General features: G+C 42.4%; 1 protein-coding gene across 1 annotated transcript in view; it reads left to right on the top strand.

The window, feature by feature from the left end:
• Positions 1-19884, top strand: part of LOC124719034 (chondroadherin-like protein) — a 174832-nt gene that overhangs the window by 120518 nt on the left and 34430 nt on the right. The window contains exon 12 of the mRNA XM_047244702.1: positions 14805-15086. Within this exon, the coding sequence (XP_047100658.1) occupies positions 14805-15086 (282 nt within the window). The remainder of the gene's footprint in view (positions 1-14804; positions 15087-19884) is intronic.

Below are 19884 nucleotides of genomic sequence, written 5' to 3'. Positions count from 1 at the left end.
ATTTTTGTTTTATATATAGAGGTAGGGGTGTAAAAGTGGAAACCCAGCTGTTTTTGCTGTATAAAAGAAATGTTTACTTCTCTTGCAGCTTCAAAATTTAGCCACAGCTAATTCATAATGTTTTAGCAGTGAATGTAATATTACGACACACAAAAACTAAATATGTTTAAAATTAAAAAACATTTTCTGCTTGCACAACAACACATTAATTTTTCAAGAAGTGCGGGTAATGTGGAAATGCCTTAAAATTGTGGGAAACTGACTACTTCAAACGAAAACTATTAAAAATGTTAGAAACTATTTTATTTTATATTAAATTTAAATCACACAAAAATATTTTTAAATGCAACTGTAATAGAAAAATGCTTCATAAGCGAAGTTCACTTGCAAAAATCGCATTCGTAAATATCTCCTTCATTTCCGGCACACAAAAGGTTACTCCACTCCTCACACACTTTACACTTAATCCACAATTCTCCCTGAACGTCTTTGGAAAATGTGCTTCCACAAAAACTACAAATGGCATCTTCTTCAGTAGGTTTTCTTCCCGAACTGGGAGATCCAAATCTGACCCACCTGAAGAGACAGTTGGTGCTTTGGGCTCTCCACCTGAATCCTCAGATAAGCCGTTTTTTTGCATGGTTTTCTAGGAGGAGCGTCACAATTTTTCTTGCTTTTGGCATGTGCCTTAGGAAGCTTCTGTTTACCCTTCAGTAAGGAGTCTTCAAGGCATGTTTTATAAGGCAAAGATGTCAAAACAACTGATGAACCTGGCTTACGATCTCTGTTGGAAACCTTCTTCTTTAGAGGGGGGATTGGCATGATATCCTGTGGAGACACACACGTGTTTGATGAGGTATTTGACAATGATGTTGACCTTCTGCTTTCTCTTTGGCCATCTTCACTTGGGCTGTCGGCTATCACAGGTCTGAATACGTTCTGAGTGTCTTCTTGGCTGAGGTCATTACTTCAGCCTGGAGATGCTGGAGTCTCATAAGTTCCTCTCAGACTTCTGGCCTCATCTAAAGCTGATGTGGCAGCTATAAAGTCAATTTCTGCAAAAACAGTCCTGTCACATGGAAAATTTCCAGTCTCCAAAAATCCTTTTGCAGCAATAGAGCCAGTCTGGCACATTAGGTAGGCTTTCCCAAGAACTCAGATATGTCATATGGCCCTAAGGGCCGGCTGCTGTGTCGCAACCATTGGCGAACATACTCAGCGTAATAGGCTTTTAGATGCCCATAAAGGTCTTATCGACTGGCTGCATTTTACGAGAGGTGTGAGGCGGGATACTCACGATTGTAACATGGTTCTCCCTTGCACATTCTATAACTTGAAGGTTTCTGGCATGACTGTTATGCTCATCAAGAATCAACAGCACAAGAGATTTTTTTGAGTGCCTTAGAAATGAAGTGGTCACACCACTCGGAGAAGAGCTCAGTTTGAATCCAGTCTGAAGGATGTCATTTACCAATTGTTCCAGGTGGTGCTCCTTTCAGTAGAGTATCAGTCCAGTTCTTCCTGGGGAAGACCATCATTGGTGGTATGAGAGTAGCGCCAGCACTCATACAGCATATGACAGTCACCAGGGATCCTCGGTCTGCTGATGTGAGGGCACCTACCTGACGTTCACCTTTTAGTCCAATTACACGTGGTATTCTGCTCTGGACGAAAGAGAGCCCAGTCTCATCCACACGATGAGCGCTATAGGAGTGTTTGCTGTACTCAGCTTCCAAAATGTCAAAAAACTTGTCCACAGCTTCTTTGTTGAACCCATTTGCTCTCAAGAATGAGGTCCCCATACATTTGTGCATTGTGAGTTTATTTCTGTGTCATCTAAGAAAAAGGTCAAACCAAGCTGTACCTGCAGAATTTGAAGTAAAAGGATGATTAATATTATTTCTTTCTGCCAGCTGATATGCCATTCTCTTGACATCTAATCTGGAAAGGCCATAGAAGTGATTATCCATTTCAATGAGATACTGCACCAACTGTTTCTCAATAGCATCAGGTTGTGCAGGCCTTCGTCAAAGTCTCAAAGGACAACATTCTTCAGGTGACGTATCACTATGCACAAACCTTTGAAGTGTTGTCTGAGGTACACTGAAAGCTTTAACTGCTCTTCTTAACCCCATCTGCTTTTCCCTTAAGGCTATTATAGCCTTAATCATGTTTTCTGCATCCCACTTCTTAACAGTAGCTCTTGGTTTCTGATCAGTTAGCTTTCGTGGCATTTAGAAACATACGAAAAATGTATTAGAAGTAATGTACTTGATGTCGGTATTGTGGAAACATTTCCACAATGCCAGCGTATGTATGCTTCCACATTACCTACACAATGGCCGTCTTACATTTCAATAGATTACATTAAGCAACTATCCATTTAAGGTTGACAAAGGACTGCTAACACCTTCTATGCACCTCCCTTTATAAGCTATCAGACGTAAAGAAAGATAACTACAAAGTATGTAGATAAATATAATACCACAACTTACCCCGAAAAAGGTTTAGAAAATGCGCGAACGTAAATTCCATCACTGTCACGGCGCCTGTTGCTCAACTGACTGCTAACCCTCTATCGTGACAAATAGCAAAACACTGCAACAATTTCTGGCTGCCCCGCTACAGTACAGTACTCTGCAGGCCAGATACTAGACGTTTCCACATTACCCACATGCTTCCATATTTACACCCTTACCTCTATGTATAAACAAGGACACTAAAACAAGAAGAATAACTGTTACTCCAGCAGCAACTGAACAGTACTGCTGCAAGACGGTAGTAGTCAGCGCAGGGCAACACTATCACTGGCTGGAGTACTGGTTATTCTTCGTGATTTACTGGCCCTATTAAAACATGAACATTGCACAAGAATAAGTTGGACCACTCTGTCAAATGGCTATGTCAATGCCACTTTGAAAATAATTTTGCTTGTGGCAGGAAATAAACAGACTCTTTCCTTCGAAACTGGGTGTTGCCCGAGAGACATAATGATCAGTACTTGTCTGGGCTTACTCCAACTACACTTAGCAAAAACAGAATTGCAAATACTTGCTGAAACGCCAGATAAAATGAGCCTGATGGCTCTTAAGGTGAACACCCTCTGTGTGTGTGTGTGTGTGTGTGTGTGTATGTGTGTGTGTGTGTGTGTGTGTGTGTGTGTGTGTTCTGAACACAATGTCGTATGAATATACAGGGCTATAACAAATGATTGAAGCGATTTCATAAATTCACTGTAGCTCCATTCATTGACATATGGTTACGACACACTACAGATACATAGAAAAACTCATAAAGTTTTGTTCGGCTGAAGCCGCACTTCAGGTTTCTGCTGCCAGAGCGCTCCAGAGCGCAGTGAGACAAAATGGCGACAGGAGCCGAGAAAGCGTATGTCGTGCTTGAAATGCACTCACATCAGTCAGTCATAACAGTGCAACGACACTTCAGGACGAAGTTCAACAAAGATCCACCAACTGCTAACTCCATTCGGCGATGGTATGCGCAGTTTAAAGCTTCTGGATGCCTCTGTAAGGGGAAATCAATGGGTCGGCCTGCAGTGAGCGAAGAAACGGTTGAACGCGTACGGGCAAGTTTCACGCGTAGCCCGCGGAAGTTGACGAATAAAGCAACCAGGGAGGTAAACGTACCACAGCCGACGGTTTGGAAAATCTTACGGAAAAGGCTAAAGCAGAAGCCTTACCATTTACAATTGCTACAAGCCCTAACACCCGATGACAAAGTCAAACGCTTTGAATTTTTGGCGCGGTTGCAACAGCTCATGGAAGAGGATGCGTTCAGTGCGAAACTTGTTTTCAGTGATGAAGCAACATTTTTTCTTAATGGTGAAGTGAACAGACACAATGTGCGAATCTGGGCGGTAGAGAATCCTCATGCATTCGTGCAGCAAATTCGCAATTCACCAAAAGTTAACGTGTTTTGTGCAGTCTCACGGTTTAAAGTTTACGGCCCCTTTTTCTTCTGCGAAAAAAACGTTACAGGACACGTGTATCTGGACATGCTGGAAAATTGGCTCATGCCACAACTGGAGACCGACAGCGTCGACTTCACCTTTCAACAGGATGGTGCTCCACCGCACTTCCATCATGATGTTCGGCATTTCTTAAACAGGAGATTGGAAAACCGATGGATCGGTCGTGGTGGAGATCATGATCAGCAATTCATGTCATGGCCTCCACTCTCTCCCGACTTAACCCCATGTGATTTCTTTCTGTGGGGTTATGTGAAAGATTCAGTGTTTAAACCTCCTCTACCAAGAACCGTGCCAGAACTGTGAGCTCGCATCAACGATGCTTTCGAACTCATTGATGGGGACGTGCTGCGCCGAGTGTGGGAGGAACTTGATTATCGGCTTGATGTCTGCCGAATCACTAAAGGGGCACATATCGAACATTTGCGAATGCCTAAAAAAACTTTTGAGTTTTTGTATGTGTGTGCAAAGCATTGTGAAAATATCTCAAATAATAAAGTTATTGCAGAGCTGTGAAATCGCTTCAATCATTTGTAATAACCCTGTATTTCCTGTTCTTAAGAGTTTGCAAGGAAACTAATGAAAACAGTTAGGAACAGACAAATACAGGGTGATAGTAAATGTAACATTGTGATCTAATTCTTTGTTTAATTTTGTATACTTCCTCACGAAAAATTTTCAAAATGTCCTCTGTCAACTGCATATATTTTGCTGCGCAGCTGTCTAGCTGCCGTGTTGCTGAGTCCATACATGTGGCCTCTTGCTTGAGCACATGCATGTAAAATATGAGTGAGAAGTTCTGTTTCATGCCTGCTCTGTGCTTGTAGACTTAGCTCTTAAGCCAACCTCAGAAACATTAATCTGACGGAGTAAGATGGGTGACCTCAGTGGCCCAGAAACTCCACTGTGATTGACCCACTGCCCAGGATACATTTCAGTGAGGTACTGTGTCACTGGCCATACAGAATGCGCAGAGCACTGTATGGGTCACTGAAGACAACATTACATAGCCTAATGTCACTTTGGTAGTATTTGGTTGTGCGTGAATGCTGATGAAGAAGGACATGCAACTGATACCTGTGAGTTTCAAACACCTGTATGTCAGATACGGTTAAGAAAAGGTCATGTGTTCATTTGTAGTTTTCTATTTGGAATGGCCAATATTGTCACACCAGTACACATGTACGTTTCTTCCTGAATCACCCTGTATACATACAATTTAGAAACCCAAGAGAGTCAGTAATCACAAAGAAAGATACCACAGTGATACAAAAACCCGTAATAAATACAATTTAGTAATAATAACTGGGGATCACATTGTGAAACTGATCACCCATGAGAGTTTACAAAAGATTCATACCATTCAGTTCAAAGTTATAACAATGTCAGCTGTAACAGTCAGTGGAGTGATGGAATCCAGAGGTATCTGTAGTAGCCGACCGAGACAGATGCAGCAACAGGGAAGTAACCGCTTTTGTGACATTTACGTGTTCCTAACCAGAGCGAATTTTATTATATCATCTGTGTGCTTTAATAGTTTAGTTTCTTGAGTTTCTGCGTGTAAATTTAATATCTAATAGCCACTGTTCTCGTGTTTTCATTTGTGTCGGGAAGTAAACCAATTTTGTGACATATTACAAGTTCCTAATCAGGGGCGAATTATTTAGTCTCACCCGAGTGCTTTGGTCATTAGGTTTTTGAAGATTTGCATATTACTAGACACAGTTCCTGCATTTTCATCAGGGTCTACAGTAGAGTTGGGCAGCATGTGCCGATAGTCTGTTTATCTGCATAGTTTGGTTTTTCACAGTCTTTAGTACGGACACGGACTGCAAGTGTTGTGAGCAGATGTGAGCTCAGTTGGTGACCCTTCGCTCTCAATTCAGGCTGTGAAGGCTTCGGTTACACAGCTTTAGGCTGCAGTGGATGGTCAACACTGTTGTGGGCCGGCTGTGGGGATCCAACGGACGTCCAGCACGTCCAAGTCCTCCAATCGGTCCTCACCGGTGGCCAACCCAATTACTGCTCGCACTGAGGCTGACCCCTCATCTGTGGTCGAGTGGGAGGTCACCGCAGGGTGAAGCAGGTGGCGAAGGCCTCCCCGGTTTGTCTGACAAACAGGTTCCAGGTGCTGTCTGTTCCTGACACTGTCGCTGAGCCAGATGCTGTCGCCTGTCCTGTTTCAGAGGAAATCACTCAGCATGCAAGATCCGGGCAATCGCGGAGGGTGGGATTATTGGTAGTTGGGAGCTACAACGTTAGGCGCATTATGGGGCCCCTGACAGACACGGCTGCCAAAAAGGGTAAGAAATCCAATGTGCGCTTCGTGTGCATACTGGGTGGAGTCATTCCAGATGTGGACAGCGTCCTCCCGGATGCTGTGAAGAGCACAGGGTGTAGCCAACTGCAGGTGGTTGCTCACTTCGGAACCAATGATATGTGTCACTTTGGATCAGAAGAGATTCTCTCTGGTTTTGAGTGGCTAACAGAAGTGGTAAAGGCTGCTAGTCTTCCTTGCAAGATGAAAGCAGTGCTGACCATTTGCAGCACAGTCGACAGGACCGATTGCGAGCCTCTGGTACAGAGCCGAGAGGAGGGTCTGAATCAGAAGCTCAGATGACTCTGCGATCGTGTAAGCTGCAGATTCCTCGACTTGCGGCAAAGGGTGGTTGGGTTTCGGGTTCTGCTGAATAGGTCAGGTGTCCACTATATGCAGGAGGCGGCTACACGGGCAGCAGGGGCTGTGTGGTATGGACTGGGCAGTTTTTTAGGTTAGAGGGTCTCAGGAAAACACAAGAAGCGCTTCAGTCACAAAGGGTGCCGGGTGAACACAGGAAGAACATAGACACAGGAACCATTGGCATAACAGATGTAAATTGTCGTAGCTGTGTTGGGAAAGTACCAGATCTCCAAGTGCTAATAGAAAGCACTGATGCTCAAATCGTTATAGGCACTGAAAACTGGCTTAAGCCAGATATAAGCTCAGCTGAAATTTTTGCAAGAAACCTAACGGTGTTCCGAAAGGGTAGGCTAAACACAGTTGGCGGTGGCGTGTTTGTTGCTGTCAGTAGTAGTTTAAATTGTCCCAAAATTGAAGTAGATACTTCCTGTGAGTTAGTATGGGCAGAGGTCATTGTTGGACCAGAATAAAATAATAATTGGATCCTTTTACCGACCTCCCAATTCAGATGACACAGTTGCTGAAAGGTTCAAAGAAAACTTGAGTTTGATTTCAAACACGTACCAGACTCATACAATAATAGTTGGTGGTGACTTTAATTTACCCTCGATATGTTGGTAAAAATACATGTTCAATTCCAGAGGTACGCATAAAATATCATCCGAAATTGTGCTAAATCCATTCGAGCAGTTATTTCATGAGCTGACACGAATAGTAAATGGTTGTGAAAACATACTTGACCACTTAGCAACAAATAATCCATAGTTAATAATGAGCATCAAACCTGATTCAGGGATTAGAGAACATTGTAATCTGCAAATCCTCGAAAAATAAGCAAAAAACATACTTATTCGAAAAAGCAGATAAAAATTCACTTGATGCCTTCCTGAGAGACAATCTCCACTGATTCAAAACTAATAATATAAGTGTAGACCAGATGTGGCTTACATTCAAAGAAATAGTATCAGGAGCGATTGAGAGATTTATACCAAATAAATCAACAAACGATGGAACTGATCCTCCTTGGTACACAAAACGGGTCAGAACACTGTTCTAGAAACAACGAAACAAACATACCAAATTTAAACAGACGTAAAATCCCCAAGATTGGCGATCTTCTACAGAAGCTCCAAATTTAGTGCGGACTTCATTGCGAGATGCTTATAAAAGTTTCCACAATGAAACTTTGTCTTGAAACTTGGCAGAAAATCCAAAGAGATTCTGGTCGTATGTGAAGTATGTTAGCAGCAAGAAACAATCAATGCCTTCTCTGCGCGATAACAATGGAGATACTATAGAAGACAGTGCTGCCAAAGCAGAGTTACTAAACACAGTCTTCCAAAATGCCTTCACAAAAGATGACGAAGTAAATATTCCAGAATTCGAATGGAGAACAGCTGCCAACATGAGTAACGTAGAAGTAAATATCCTCAGAGTAGTGAAGCAACTTAAATCACTTAATAAAAGCAAGTCTTCTGGTCCATACTGTATACCAATTAGATTCCTTTTGGAATATGCTGATGCATTAGCTCCATACTTAACTATCATATACAACCGTTCACTCGATGAAAGATCCGTACGCAAAGACTGGAAAGTTGCACAGGTCACACCAATATTCAAGAAAGGTAGTAGGAGTAATCCACTAAATTACAGGCCCATATCACTAATGTCAATATGCAGCAGGATTTTGGAACATATATTGTGTTTGAACATTATGAATTACTTTGAAGAAAATGTTCTATTGACACACAGTCAACATGGGTCTAGAAAACATCATTCTTGTGAAACACAACTAGCTCTTTATTCACATGGAGTGTTGAGTGCTATTGACAAGGGATTTCAGATCGATTCTGTATTTTTGGATTTCTGGAGGGCTTTTGACACAGTACCACAAAAGCAGCTCATAGTGAAATTGCGTGCTTGTGGAATATCGTCTGTTATGTGACTGGATTTGTGCTTTCCTGTCAGAGAGGTCACAGTTCGTAGTAATTGACGGAAAGTGGTAGAGTAAAAGAGAAGTGATTTATGGCATTCCCCAAGGCAGTGTTATAGGCCCTTCGCTGTTCCTTATCTATATAAATGATTTGGAAGACAATCTGAGGAGCTCACTTTGGTTTTTTTCAAATGACGCTGTCATTTATCGACTAATAAAGTCATCAGAAGATCAAAACAAACTGCAAAACGATTTAGAAAAGATATCTGAATTGTGCGAAAAGTCTGAAGTCATCCACATGAGTGCTAAAAGGAACTCGTTACTCTTCGGTTACACGATAAATCAGTCTAATCTAAAAGCCATAAATTCAACTAAATACCTAGGTATTGTAATTACGAACAACTTAAATTGGAAGGAACACATAGAAAATGTTGTGGGGAAGGCTAACCAAAGACTGTGTTTTATTGGCAGGACACTTAGAAATTGTAACAGACCTACTAAGGAGACTGCCTACACTATGCTTGTCTGTCCTCTTTTAGAATACTGCTGGGTGGTGTGGGATCCTTACCAGATAGGAGTGATGGAGTGCATTGAAGAAGTTCAAAGAAGGGCAGCACGTTTTGTATTATCATGAAATGTGGGAGAGAGTGTCACAGAAATGATACAGGATTTGGGCTGGACACCATTAAAAGAAAGACAAAGATTCGTTGCGACGGAATCTTCTCACAGAATTCAAATCACCAACTTTCTCCTCCGAATGCAAGAATATTTTGTTGACACCGACCTACATAGGGAGGAACGATCACCATGATAAAATAAAGGAAATCAGAGCTTGTATGGAAAGATATAGGTGTTCATTCTTTCTGTGTGCTATACAAGATTGGAATAATAGAGAATTGTGAAGGTGGTTCGATGAATCCTCTGCCGTGCACTTAAATGTGATTTGCAGAGTGTCCATGTAGATGTAGGTGTAGCTACTTGACACCTGTTCTGTGGGATGGAGACAAGCTGGCAACAGCTACATTATGTTGGGACATTTGTGTGGGCATCTGTGGTTCCAGTGGAGCTCGTGCGAGGTACTGTCATGGCCCTTCATGACAGTCGTGTTTCCCTATGGCAGTATTATTTCTCAACAAGATAATGTGCCATGTCACAAGGTCGGGAGTACAACTGAGTGGTTTGAGGAACACAGTGGTGAGTTCCAATTGGTGTGCTGACCCCCAACTTGCCAGATCACAACCCGATCGAATACATCTGGGATGTGATTTAATGTGGCATCAGAGCTCATCGCCCCCCTCCCCAGCATTTACGGGAACTTACGGCCTATTAGGTAGGTGGTTGTAATGTTCTGGCTGATCAGTGTAAATCTTGGCAGACACTGCACTGAGGGATGAGAGACAGTGTGAAACTTTGCACCTTCGGCAGAAAGTGTCAACAGCTGCAAGAAGTATACGCTGCCTTGTTTCGAATCTAGGAGAGTGAGGGAACCAGTGTTGCTGACAGACAGTGTATTAAGGAATGGTAAAAGCAGTGTGTAATGTTGCCGGGGACTGAGGACTTTAGATATGGCGTCCAATGAACGAGGACAGCATAGTACTTGTAACATTACACCCATAAGGTTTATAATGGGTTCCCAAGTATTTGAATTGGTTGTGCATAAATGCGGCAGTCTGCTAATAAACAGAGAAAGAAAATATGTCAGTTTGGAAACAACACTAGTTTCCTAATAATGTTTTGAGCAGGATTAATGCTGCAATGGTCTGCCCCTCATCGTCTCACGGTAGCGTTCTCGCTTCCCGAGCACGGGGTCCCGGGTTCGATTCCCGGCGGGGTCAGGGATTTTTCCCGCCTCGAGATGACTGGGTGTTGTTGTGTCATCTTCATCATCATCATTCATCCCCATTACGGTCGGAGGAAGGCAACGGCAAACCGCCTCCACTAGGACCTTGCCTAGTAAGGCGGTGCGGATCTCCCGCATCGTTCCCCTACGCTCTGTAAAGAAGCATGGGACTTCATTTCATTTTCAATGCTGCAATGAAAATAAAAGAAAAAGCAAATAATGTGATCTTCAGGTTTTCTCTGCGTGATTGATTATTAGCAGTTTTCTGGGTATTCGACCGAGTTGTCGTTTCCATTTGGTGCACAGTATTCCCAACAGAAACCCATTTGTCTTCTAATAGTGCTGCCAGTTTTGCTCTTATGTATACTTGTTTCCAGGACTCCATCCAGAACAGAACACATAAAGAAGGCAACGGGGCAGGCATCGAAATATTGTGCATGAAATGCAGATAACAGCTCGGCCGATTACTTGAAAGTAGACTGTTAAAAAGCTAGCAGAATGATGGAGAAGTGGGTAGACAACTTTTGAAACTGTATGCTGGTACTATATATCTGAGATGGAGATACATCTGAAATAAGCTCTTCAATTATGCTGCCCTGTCAATTTTTTTATGAACAGCTGAGAACAACAGTTAAGCCATCCTCACAAGTAAATATGTTTTGTCATACTGCATGACAGATAGGATTTACATTATGGTTTGGGCATACTTAAAATCTAGATGGTGCTTAACAATGTGCGTGATTCGTGTTCACAGCACTCTCCAGTGGCACTTATCAGCTGTATCTGGCTTGCAAATCACACAGTTTGTTTACAAAAAGAAATGCATGTAAAATTAGTATGCTTGGTCTGTCGAAATACACATTTCCTCCTTTGTGCATATGCCAGCCATATTGCTCAGTTTGTGGTATATGCAGATAAAATCTTCAATATGCTAAGGCAAATTGGACTGTTTGATGCCCAGTCAGTAAGAGTGTCACCATTCAAAACGTCCATTGCAAATCACAAATCATGCTATACACATTTACAATAGGCTACCTGTTACGAAGTCAATTATTTCAGCATTCTCAAATTTTAGTAAAACTGAAAGCTCGTTGCTTCTATTCCGTAACAGAATTTTAAAAAACTGTGGAACATTTGAGTTCACAATTACAGTTTCAGGAAAATTGAAGGATTTATTTGAGAGAAAGAGCTTCACAAATTGAGAAAGCCAATAACGTATTGGTCCATCTCTGGCCCATATGCAAGCAGTTATTCAGCTTGGCGCTAATTTATGAGTTTTTGGATGCCCTCCTGAGACATATCGTGCCTAATTCTGTCCAATTGTCACATTAGAATATGGAAATACCAAGCTGGTTGGAGGGCCATACCATAATGCTACAAATGTTCTCAATTGGGGAAAGATATGAAGACCTTGGTGACCAAGGTAAGGTTTGGCAAGCACAAAGAGAAGCAGTAGAAGCTCTCACAATGTGCAGACAAGCACTATCTAGCTGAAATGTAAGCCCAGGATGGCTTACTACGAAGGGTATCAAAAAACAAAATGCAGTAAAGTATCGTTGACGAACCGTTGTGCTGTAACGGTACTGTGGATGACAAGAGGTGAGGTCCTACTATGAAAAGAAATGGCATCCCAGACCAACACTCACAGTTGTTGGTCGTGTGGCAGCTTATAGGATGGGAACCTGGCACTGTCTAGGGTGTATCCAGACATGTCTATACTTGTCATCAGGGCTCAATGGGATGTTGGAGACGTCACTGAAGACAATTCTACTCCAGTCAATGAGATTCCAGGCCGAATATGCCCAAACCACTGCAAGCAGGCTTGTTGGTGTAGAGAGATCAGTGGTAGGTGGTGCAAGAGGTGCCCTGAGCTCAGCCCCCTCCCTGTGAGCTGCGTACTAATGTCCTTTTGGCCACTGCAGCTCCAGTTGCACATTAGATGAATGGTAATTACGATTCTGGGGCTCCGAGTGCCTCTCAGATGATTGATCAGTCTTCACATTCTGTCACCTCTCCAGGTTGACTGCTGCCTTGTTCACACATTGTTCAGCCACGATTGACCCACTGCTGCCAACATCGTCAAATAGTGACATCACCCATATTCAAATATCGAGTGATTCGCCAATTACTCCGACAGGCTTCTTTGAGTCCAACTTCATGTCTTCTCTCAAATGCTGACATCTACATATATTGTCAAGTCGAGAGTCGAGGGGCATGAAAGGGAAGCAGTGGTTGGGAAGGAAGTGAGACAGGGTTTTAGCGTATCCTCGATGTTGTTCAATCTGTATATTGAGCAAGCAGTGAAGGAAACAAAGGAAAAATTTGGAGTAGTTATTAAAATCCATGGAGAAGAAATAAAAACTTTAATGTTCGCCGATGACATTGTAATTCTGTCAGAGACAGCAAAGGACTTGGAAGAGCAGTTGAACGGAATGGATAGTGTCTTGAAAAGAGGTTATAAGATGAACATCAACAAAAGCAAAACGAGGATGATGGAATGTAGTCGAATTAAGTCGTGTGATGCTGAGGGAATTAGATTAGGAAATGAGACACTTAAAGTAGTAAAGGAGTTTTGCTATTTGGGGAGCAAAATAACTGATGATGGTTGAAGTAGAGAGGATATAAAATGTAGACTGGCAATGGCAAGGAAAGCGTGTCTGAAGAAGAGAAATTTGTTAACATTGAGTATAGATTTAAGTGTCAGGAAGTCATTTCTGAAAGTATTTGTATGGAGTGTAGCCATGTATGGAAGTGAAACATGGACGATAAATAGTTTGGACAAGAAGAAAATAGAAGCTTTCGAAATGTGGTGCTACAGAAGAAAGCTGAAGATTAGATGGGTAGATCACACAACTAATGAGGAAGTATTGAATGGGATTGGGGAGAAGAGAAGTTTGTGGCACAACTTGACCAGAAGACGGGATCGGTTGGTAGGACATGTTCTGAGGCATCAAGGGATCACCAATTTAGTATTGGAGGGCAGCATGGAGGGTAAAAATCATAGAGGGAGACCAAGAGACGAACACACCAAGCAGATTCACAAGGATGTAGGTTGCAGTAGGAGCTGGGAGATGAAGAAGCTTGCACAGGATAGAGTAGCATGGAGAGCTGCATCAAACAAGTCTCTGGACTGAAGACAACAACAACAACAACATATATCGTTCAGACGCCTGTCTGTCAGTTACTGTCCAATTGAGTACATGGAATGAAATTTGCTGAATTTATGGCCTGGTATCAACATGTTCCCTGCTGACTAACCTTGCCAGCTCCACAGTGAAATGGCGTTGCAGTGTCACGCGTTCATCCATCGGCCACCAAAGTTTACAATTTTCCGTTTTCCATCAATATCTATATGAATATCAATTTGTCACCAGTTTGCATAATTCCTTCATGGTGCAGTGCCTTTTTTTGTCTTAGAGTGTGCAAACTATATTATGTATCCCAAAATGTAGAATATTTTTTAGAAACATAAGTAAATACTGAACTGAAACAAAATCTGGCTGTGACGTGGAAACCAATGTTCCACATTGTTGGTCCACATTCCCTGGCACATTCACAAAATGTAACAAACATGCCTGATGGAGAGCACTCTAATATTTACTTAAACTGAATACTAAAAAACCTACTTCTATTAAATGAATATCAAAGTCCCAGAACCATACATATTTACTAAGATGGTATCTGTTCTTTCAGACATGTCCAAAAGAACAAATACCATCGGTGACCAAACAGCTCGTTAGAATGAAATGGACGCCCTTAGCTGCTTACAGGCGTTGACATACGTCAACGGGGACAGATGAAAATGTGCACCCCGACCGGGACTCGAACCCAGGATCTCCTGGTTACATGGCAGACACTCTATCCATCTGAGCCTCCAAGGACACAGAGGATAGCATGACTGCAGGAATTTATCTCTGGCACGCCTCCTGTGAAACCCACATTCTCAACGTATTGTCCCGCACTACATCCAGGACAATACATTGAGAATGTGGGTTTCGCAGGAGGCGTGCCAGAGATAAATTCCTGCAGTCACGCTATCCTCTGTGTCCTCGGTGGCTCAGATGGATAGAGTGTCTGCCATGTAACCAGGAGATCCTGGGTTCGAGTCCCGGTCGGGGCGCACATTTTCATCTGTCCCCGTTGACGTATGTCAACGCCTGTAAGCAGCTAAGGGTGTCCATTTCATTGTAATTTCACCATACATATTTCGTCTAGGGATTGTAATTTCACCGTACATATTTCGTGTAGGGATGCTTCAGGGTACATTGTTTGTAGTGCATGCCTTCAGGGCAATTGGTGTTACACTGAACAAAGTTTCGATCGGCTGACCAGAACCCTTGGAGTGGTGGTGGTGTTCCTCCAGGAGCTGGACCTGTCGGACAACCGCCTGGAGCGCATCGGCGAACGCCTGCTGGAAGGGCTGCTGCGCATGGCACGCCTCGACCTGTCCGGGAACCTCCTTTCAGAGCTGCCGGAGGCGGTGTTCGAGCGGGCGAGGCTGCACGCGCTGGAGGACGTGGCGCTGGCCAGGAACCGCTTCCAGGAGGCGCCACTGCGTGCCCTCCAGCGTCAGTACTTTTTCCTAGGCTCTGTAGACCTGTCCGCCAACCAGATCCGCAACCTGCCTGCTGATGACAGCACCCTGGTGAGTACCGCCTGCTGGCACAGATCTACTGTACCCGTGTAGAGTGGTAAATTTAAGAGTTGTCAGGTGTATGGGCACCCGAAGTGAGTAGTCAAAATCATGGAAGTAGTTTCAAAATCATTGTGAAGTGTGTTCGAGGATACGATATGCGAGTACAGCCTGAGGTAGAAGAACCGACCGCCCACTGGCTGTGGTAGTTATGGAAGATGTTGTTTTGCATCGGAGAGCAGTCTGTGTGAGCAACCGAGAGCAAAAGCTGAGGATGGATGTTGTGTTTAACTGAGAGCCAGAGAGAACCCCTGTGTCAGCTGGATGCACTGGCATGCCATTTGGCACGCCCCCCCCCCCCCCCCCGCCTCCTCCCCAATGCCCATCACCTCATCACCTCCCTCTACCCTCACTCTTTAGTCCACCAGAAGTAGTGCAGGAAACTTGTCTCAGCATATTTCACAAAAACAACTTTTGCTGTAGCAGTGATTCTGCTGACTACGTGGGCCACAATAATAGGTCTTCTTCTTCTTTTGCTCGTGCCGTTGTCCCGCAGTTTCACAGGGTCAGCACGATTAGGGTCAGATTTGGCAAGGTTAATTTTTAAGGGATGGCCGGATGCCCTTCCTGACGCCACCCTGTACCCCTCCGGGACAGAATTAGTGTACCCCAGCTATTGGTGTCTAGTATAATCCGTGGAATAGTGCGAACAAGTTCAGTTGTCTGCGAGTCGTGTAACTGAGGCAGAACGTGGGGACCAGCCCAGTATTCACCTAGTGGAATGTGGAAAACCACCTAAAAACCACATCCAGGCTGGCCGGAACACCGGCCTATGTCGGTAATCCACCTCGCAGATTCGATCTGGGGCCAGCTCACCTACCTGAGTCCAGGAAGTAGTGCATTAGTGCTCTCAGCTAATCTGGCACATAGGCTACAGTAATAGGTAAGAGAGCAAACATTAAAGTAGTAAAAATTTTAAATTAATGATAAAATTCCCGATACCCACTACACTGGTCAAGTGGCTTGCACCTCATTTCATTCCTCTGACTTCAGCAGCCTGCCCCAATTTTCTCTGCTGTGTCAATCCCATTGTCTCTGAGAAGCACCTACACCCAACTTCCTCTCTTATTTGTTGTATATATATTGATTTCAGAATCTGTCTGACCATTAACTAATCAAATCGAATTTTCATATAACCAGGAACAGATGTACACTCAGATCACAATTTAGTGATTATGAACAGTAGATTGACATTTAAGAGAACCACTGGAAGAATCTACATGGAAAGAACTGAGGTTATCAGATACTGAGGAATGATGAGAAGTTCATTCTCCAAGGGTGTAGATACAGCCATCATAAATATCACAGTAGCCAGTTAAATTGAACATCTCTAAAATGGGCAAACACAGAAGTTGGACAGAGAAACATAGGTACAAGGAAGGTAAATGTATCTTCACTGAAAGACAGGAATACGGCAATATAAATCACAGAAGGTATCAGATAGATTGTATAATGGTAAGACAGAGATTTAGGAACCAGGTTTTAAATTGTAACACATTTCCAGGGGCAAATGTGGACTCTGACCACAATCTATTGGTTATGAACTGTATATTAAAACTGAAGAAACTGCAAAAAGGTGAGAATTTAAGGAGATGGGACCTGGATAAACTGACTAAACCAGAGGTTGTACAGAGTTTCAGGGGGAGCATAAGGGAACAATTGACAGGAATGGGGGAAAGAAATACAGTAGAAGAAGAATGGGTAGCTTTGAGAGATGAAGTAGTGAATGCAGCAGAGGATCAAGTAGGTAAAAAGATGAGGGCTAGTAGAAATCCTTGGGTAACAGAAGAAATATTGAATTTAATTGATGAAAGGAGAAAATATAAAAATGCAGTAAATGAAGCAGGCAAAAAACAATACAAACGTCTCAAAAATTATATTGACAGGAAGTGCAAAATGGGGGCTAGAGGACAAATGTAAGGATGTAGAGGATTATCTCACTAGGGGTAAGATAGATACTGCCTACAGGAAAATTAAAGAGACCTTTGGAGAAAAGAGAACCACTTGTACGAGTATCAAGAGCTCAGATGGAAACCCAGTTCTAAGCAAAGAAGGGAAAGCAGAAAGGTGGTAGGAGTATATAGAGGGTCTATACAAGGGTGATGTACTTGAGGACAATATTCTGGAAATGGAAGAGGATGTAGATGAAGATGAAATGGGAGATACGATACTGTGTGAAGAGTTTGACAGAGCACTGAAAGACCTGAGTCAAAACAGGGCCCCGGGAGCAGACAACGTTCCATTAGAACTACTGACAGCCTTGGGAGAGCCAGTCCTGACAAAACTCTACCATCTGGTGAGCAAGATGTATGAGACAGGCGAAATACCCTCAGACTTCAAGAAGAATATAATAATTTCAATCCCAAAGAAAGCACATGTTGACAGATGTGAAAATTACCGAACTATCAGTTTAATAAGTCATGGCTGCTAAATACTAACGCGAATTCTTTACAGACGAATGGAAAAAATAGTAGAAGCCGACCTCGGGGAAGATCAGTTTGAATTCTGTAGAAATATTGGAACACGTGAGGCAATACTGACCCTACAACTTATCTTGGAAGCTAGGTTAAGGAAAGGCAATCCTACATTTCTAGCATTTGTAGACTTAGAGAAAGCTTTTGACAATGTTGACTGGAATACTCTCTTTCAGATTCTGAAGGTGGCAGGGGTAAAATACAGAGAACGAAAGGCTAGTTACAATTTGTACAGAAACCAAATGGCAGTTATAAGAGTTGAGGGGCATGAAAGGGAAGCAGTGGTTAGGAAGGAAGTGAGACAGGGTTGTAGCCTCTCCTCGATGTTATTCAATCCATATATTGAGCAAGCAGTGAAGGAAACAAAAGAAAAATTCGGATTAGGTATTAAAATCCATGGAGAAGAAATAAAAACTTAGAGGTTCGCCGATGACATTGTAATTCTGTCAGAGACAGCAAAGAACTTGGAAGAGCAGTTGAATGGAATGGATAGTGTCTTGAAAGGAGGGTATAAGATGAACATCAACAAAAGCAAAATGAGGATAATGGAATGTAGTCGAATTAAGTCGTGTGATGCTGAGGGAATTAGATTAGGAAATGAGACACTTAAAGTAGTAAAGGAGTTTTGCTATTTGGGGAGCAAAATAACTGATGATGGTTGAAGTAGAGAGGATATAAAATGTAGACTGGCAATGGCAAGGAAAGCGTTTCTGGAGAAGAGAAATTTGTTAACATTGAGTATAGATTTAAGGGTCAGGAAGACATTTCTGAAAGTATTTCTATGGTGTGTAGCCATGTATGAAAGTGAAACATGGACGATATATAGTTCAGAAAGGAAGAGAATAGATGCTTTCGAAATGTGGTGCTACAGAAGAATGCTAAAGATTAGATGGGTAGATCACGTAACTAATGAGGAGGTATTGAATAGGATTGGGGAGAGGAGAAGTTTGTGGCACAACTTGACTAGAAGAAGGGATCGATTGGTAGGACATCTTCTGAGGCATCAAGGGATCACCAATTTAGCATTGGAGGGCAGCGTGGAGGGTAAAAATCATAGAGGGAGACCAAGAGATGAACACACCAAGCAGATTCAGAAGGATGTAGGTTGCAGTAAGTACTGGGAGATGAAGAAGCTTGCACAGGATAGAGTAGCATGGAGAGCTGTATCAAAGCAGTCTCAGGACTGAAGACCACAACAATAACAAAAAATCACTTAGGAAGCAAATATAGGAAGAGGGAAGGCCAGATTCAGAATACAGAAAAGTCGAAGGAAAGTTCTGTGAGGTTAAAAGGAATGGTGTTTACATACCAGGAATTTCACTGTTAAAACAAAGAAAAGAGAGTGGACTGCTGGAAACAGTGTACTGAAGGACACTATGAAGAGAGACAGCTGTTTGATGATGACATGCCTGAGGAAGACATAGGACTCGAAATGGAAGACATAGGAATTCCACTGATAGAGTCAGAGTTTAACAGGTCCTTGGAAGACTTGTGGTAAAATAAGGTAAACAGATAGATAACATCCCTGCACAATTTATACAGTTGTTTGGGGAAGTGGCAACCAAATGACCATTAAAATTGGTTTGAAGGATCTGTGTGCCTGTAGATTCAATAAACAGATATGGCACAAATGAATTATTTTCATTTTTGATAATGCCCTACCAAAAAGGCTGGTTAAGACCATAGTAAAATGTCTGTTATGAATCTGGATGGGTTATGGCCATTTTTTCCCTTAATACAAATTTCTTAATACCAGTATATGCAGATACATTGGTAATTTGGTTATGGTAATTCAATATTGGTAATCTTAATTCCCAAACAAAATGTAAATGACATTTTTACAATTAATGACTTACACACTTCAATCAAAAGACCTCAACAAAATATTTTTGGATTACTATTCCTTAGGAATCTTGGCAAAAACTAAAGTAATCTCCTTAAATTCCCACCTTTTTGCAGTTTCTTCAGTTTTAAACTAACCAATAGATTGTGGTCAGAGTCCACATCTGCCCCTGGAAATGTCTTACAATTTAAAACCTGGTTCCTAAATCTCTGTCTTACCATTACATAATCTATCTGAAACCTGTCAGTATCTCCAGGCTTCTTCCATGTATACAGCCTTCTTTTATGATTCTTGAACCAAGTGTTAGCTATGATTAAGTTATGCTCTGTGCAAAATTCTACCAGATGGCTTCCTCTTTCATTTCTTAGCCCCAATCCATATTCACCTACTACGTTTCCTTCTCTCCCTTTTCCTACTACCGAATTCCCGTCAC

Source organism: Schistocerca piceifrons, chromosome 10, assembly GCF_021461385.2.
Source record: "Schistocerca piceifrons isolate TAMUIC-IGC-003096 chromosome 10, iqSchPice1.1, whole genome shotgun sequence".
In the NCBI taxonomy this organism is placed as follows: domain Eukaryota; kingdom Metazoa; phylum Arthropoda; class Insecta; order Orthoptera; family Acrididae; genus Schistocerca; species Schistocerca piceifrons.
Note: the sequence above shows the minus strand (reverse complement) of the source record. Positions and strands in the feature narration are given on the sequence as shown.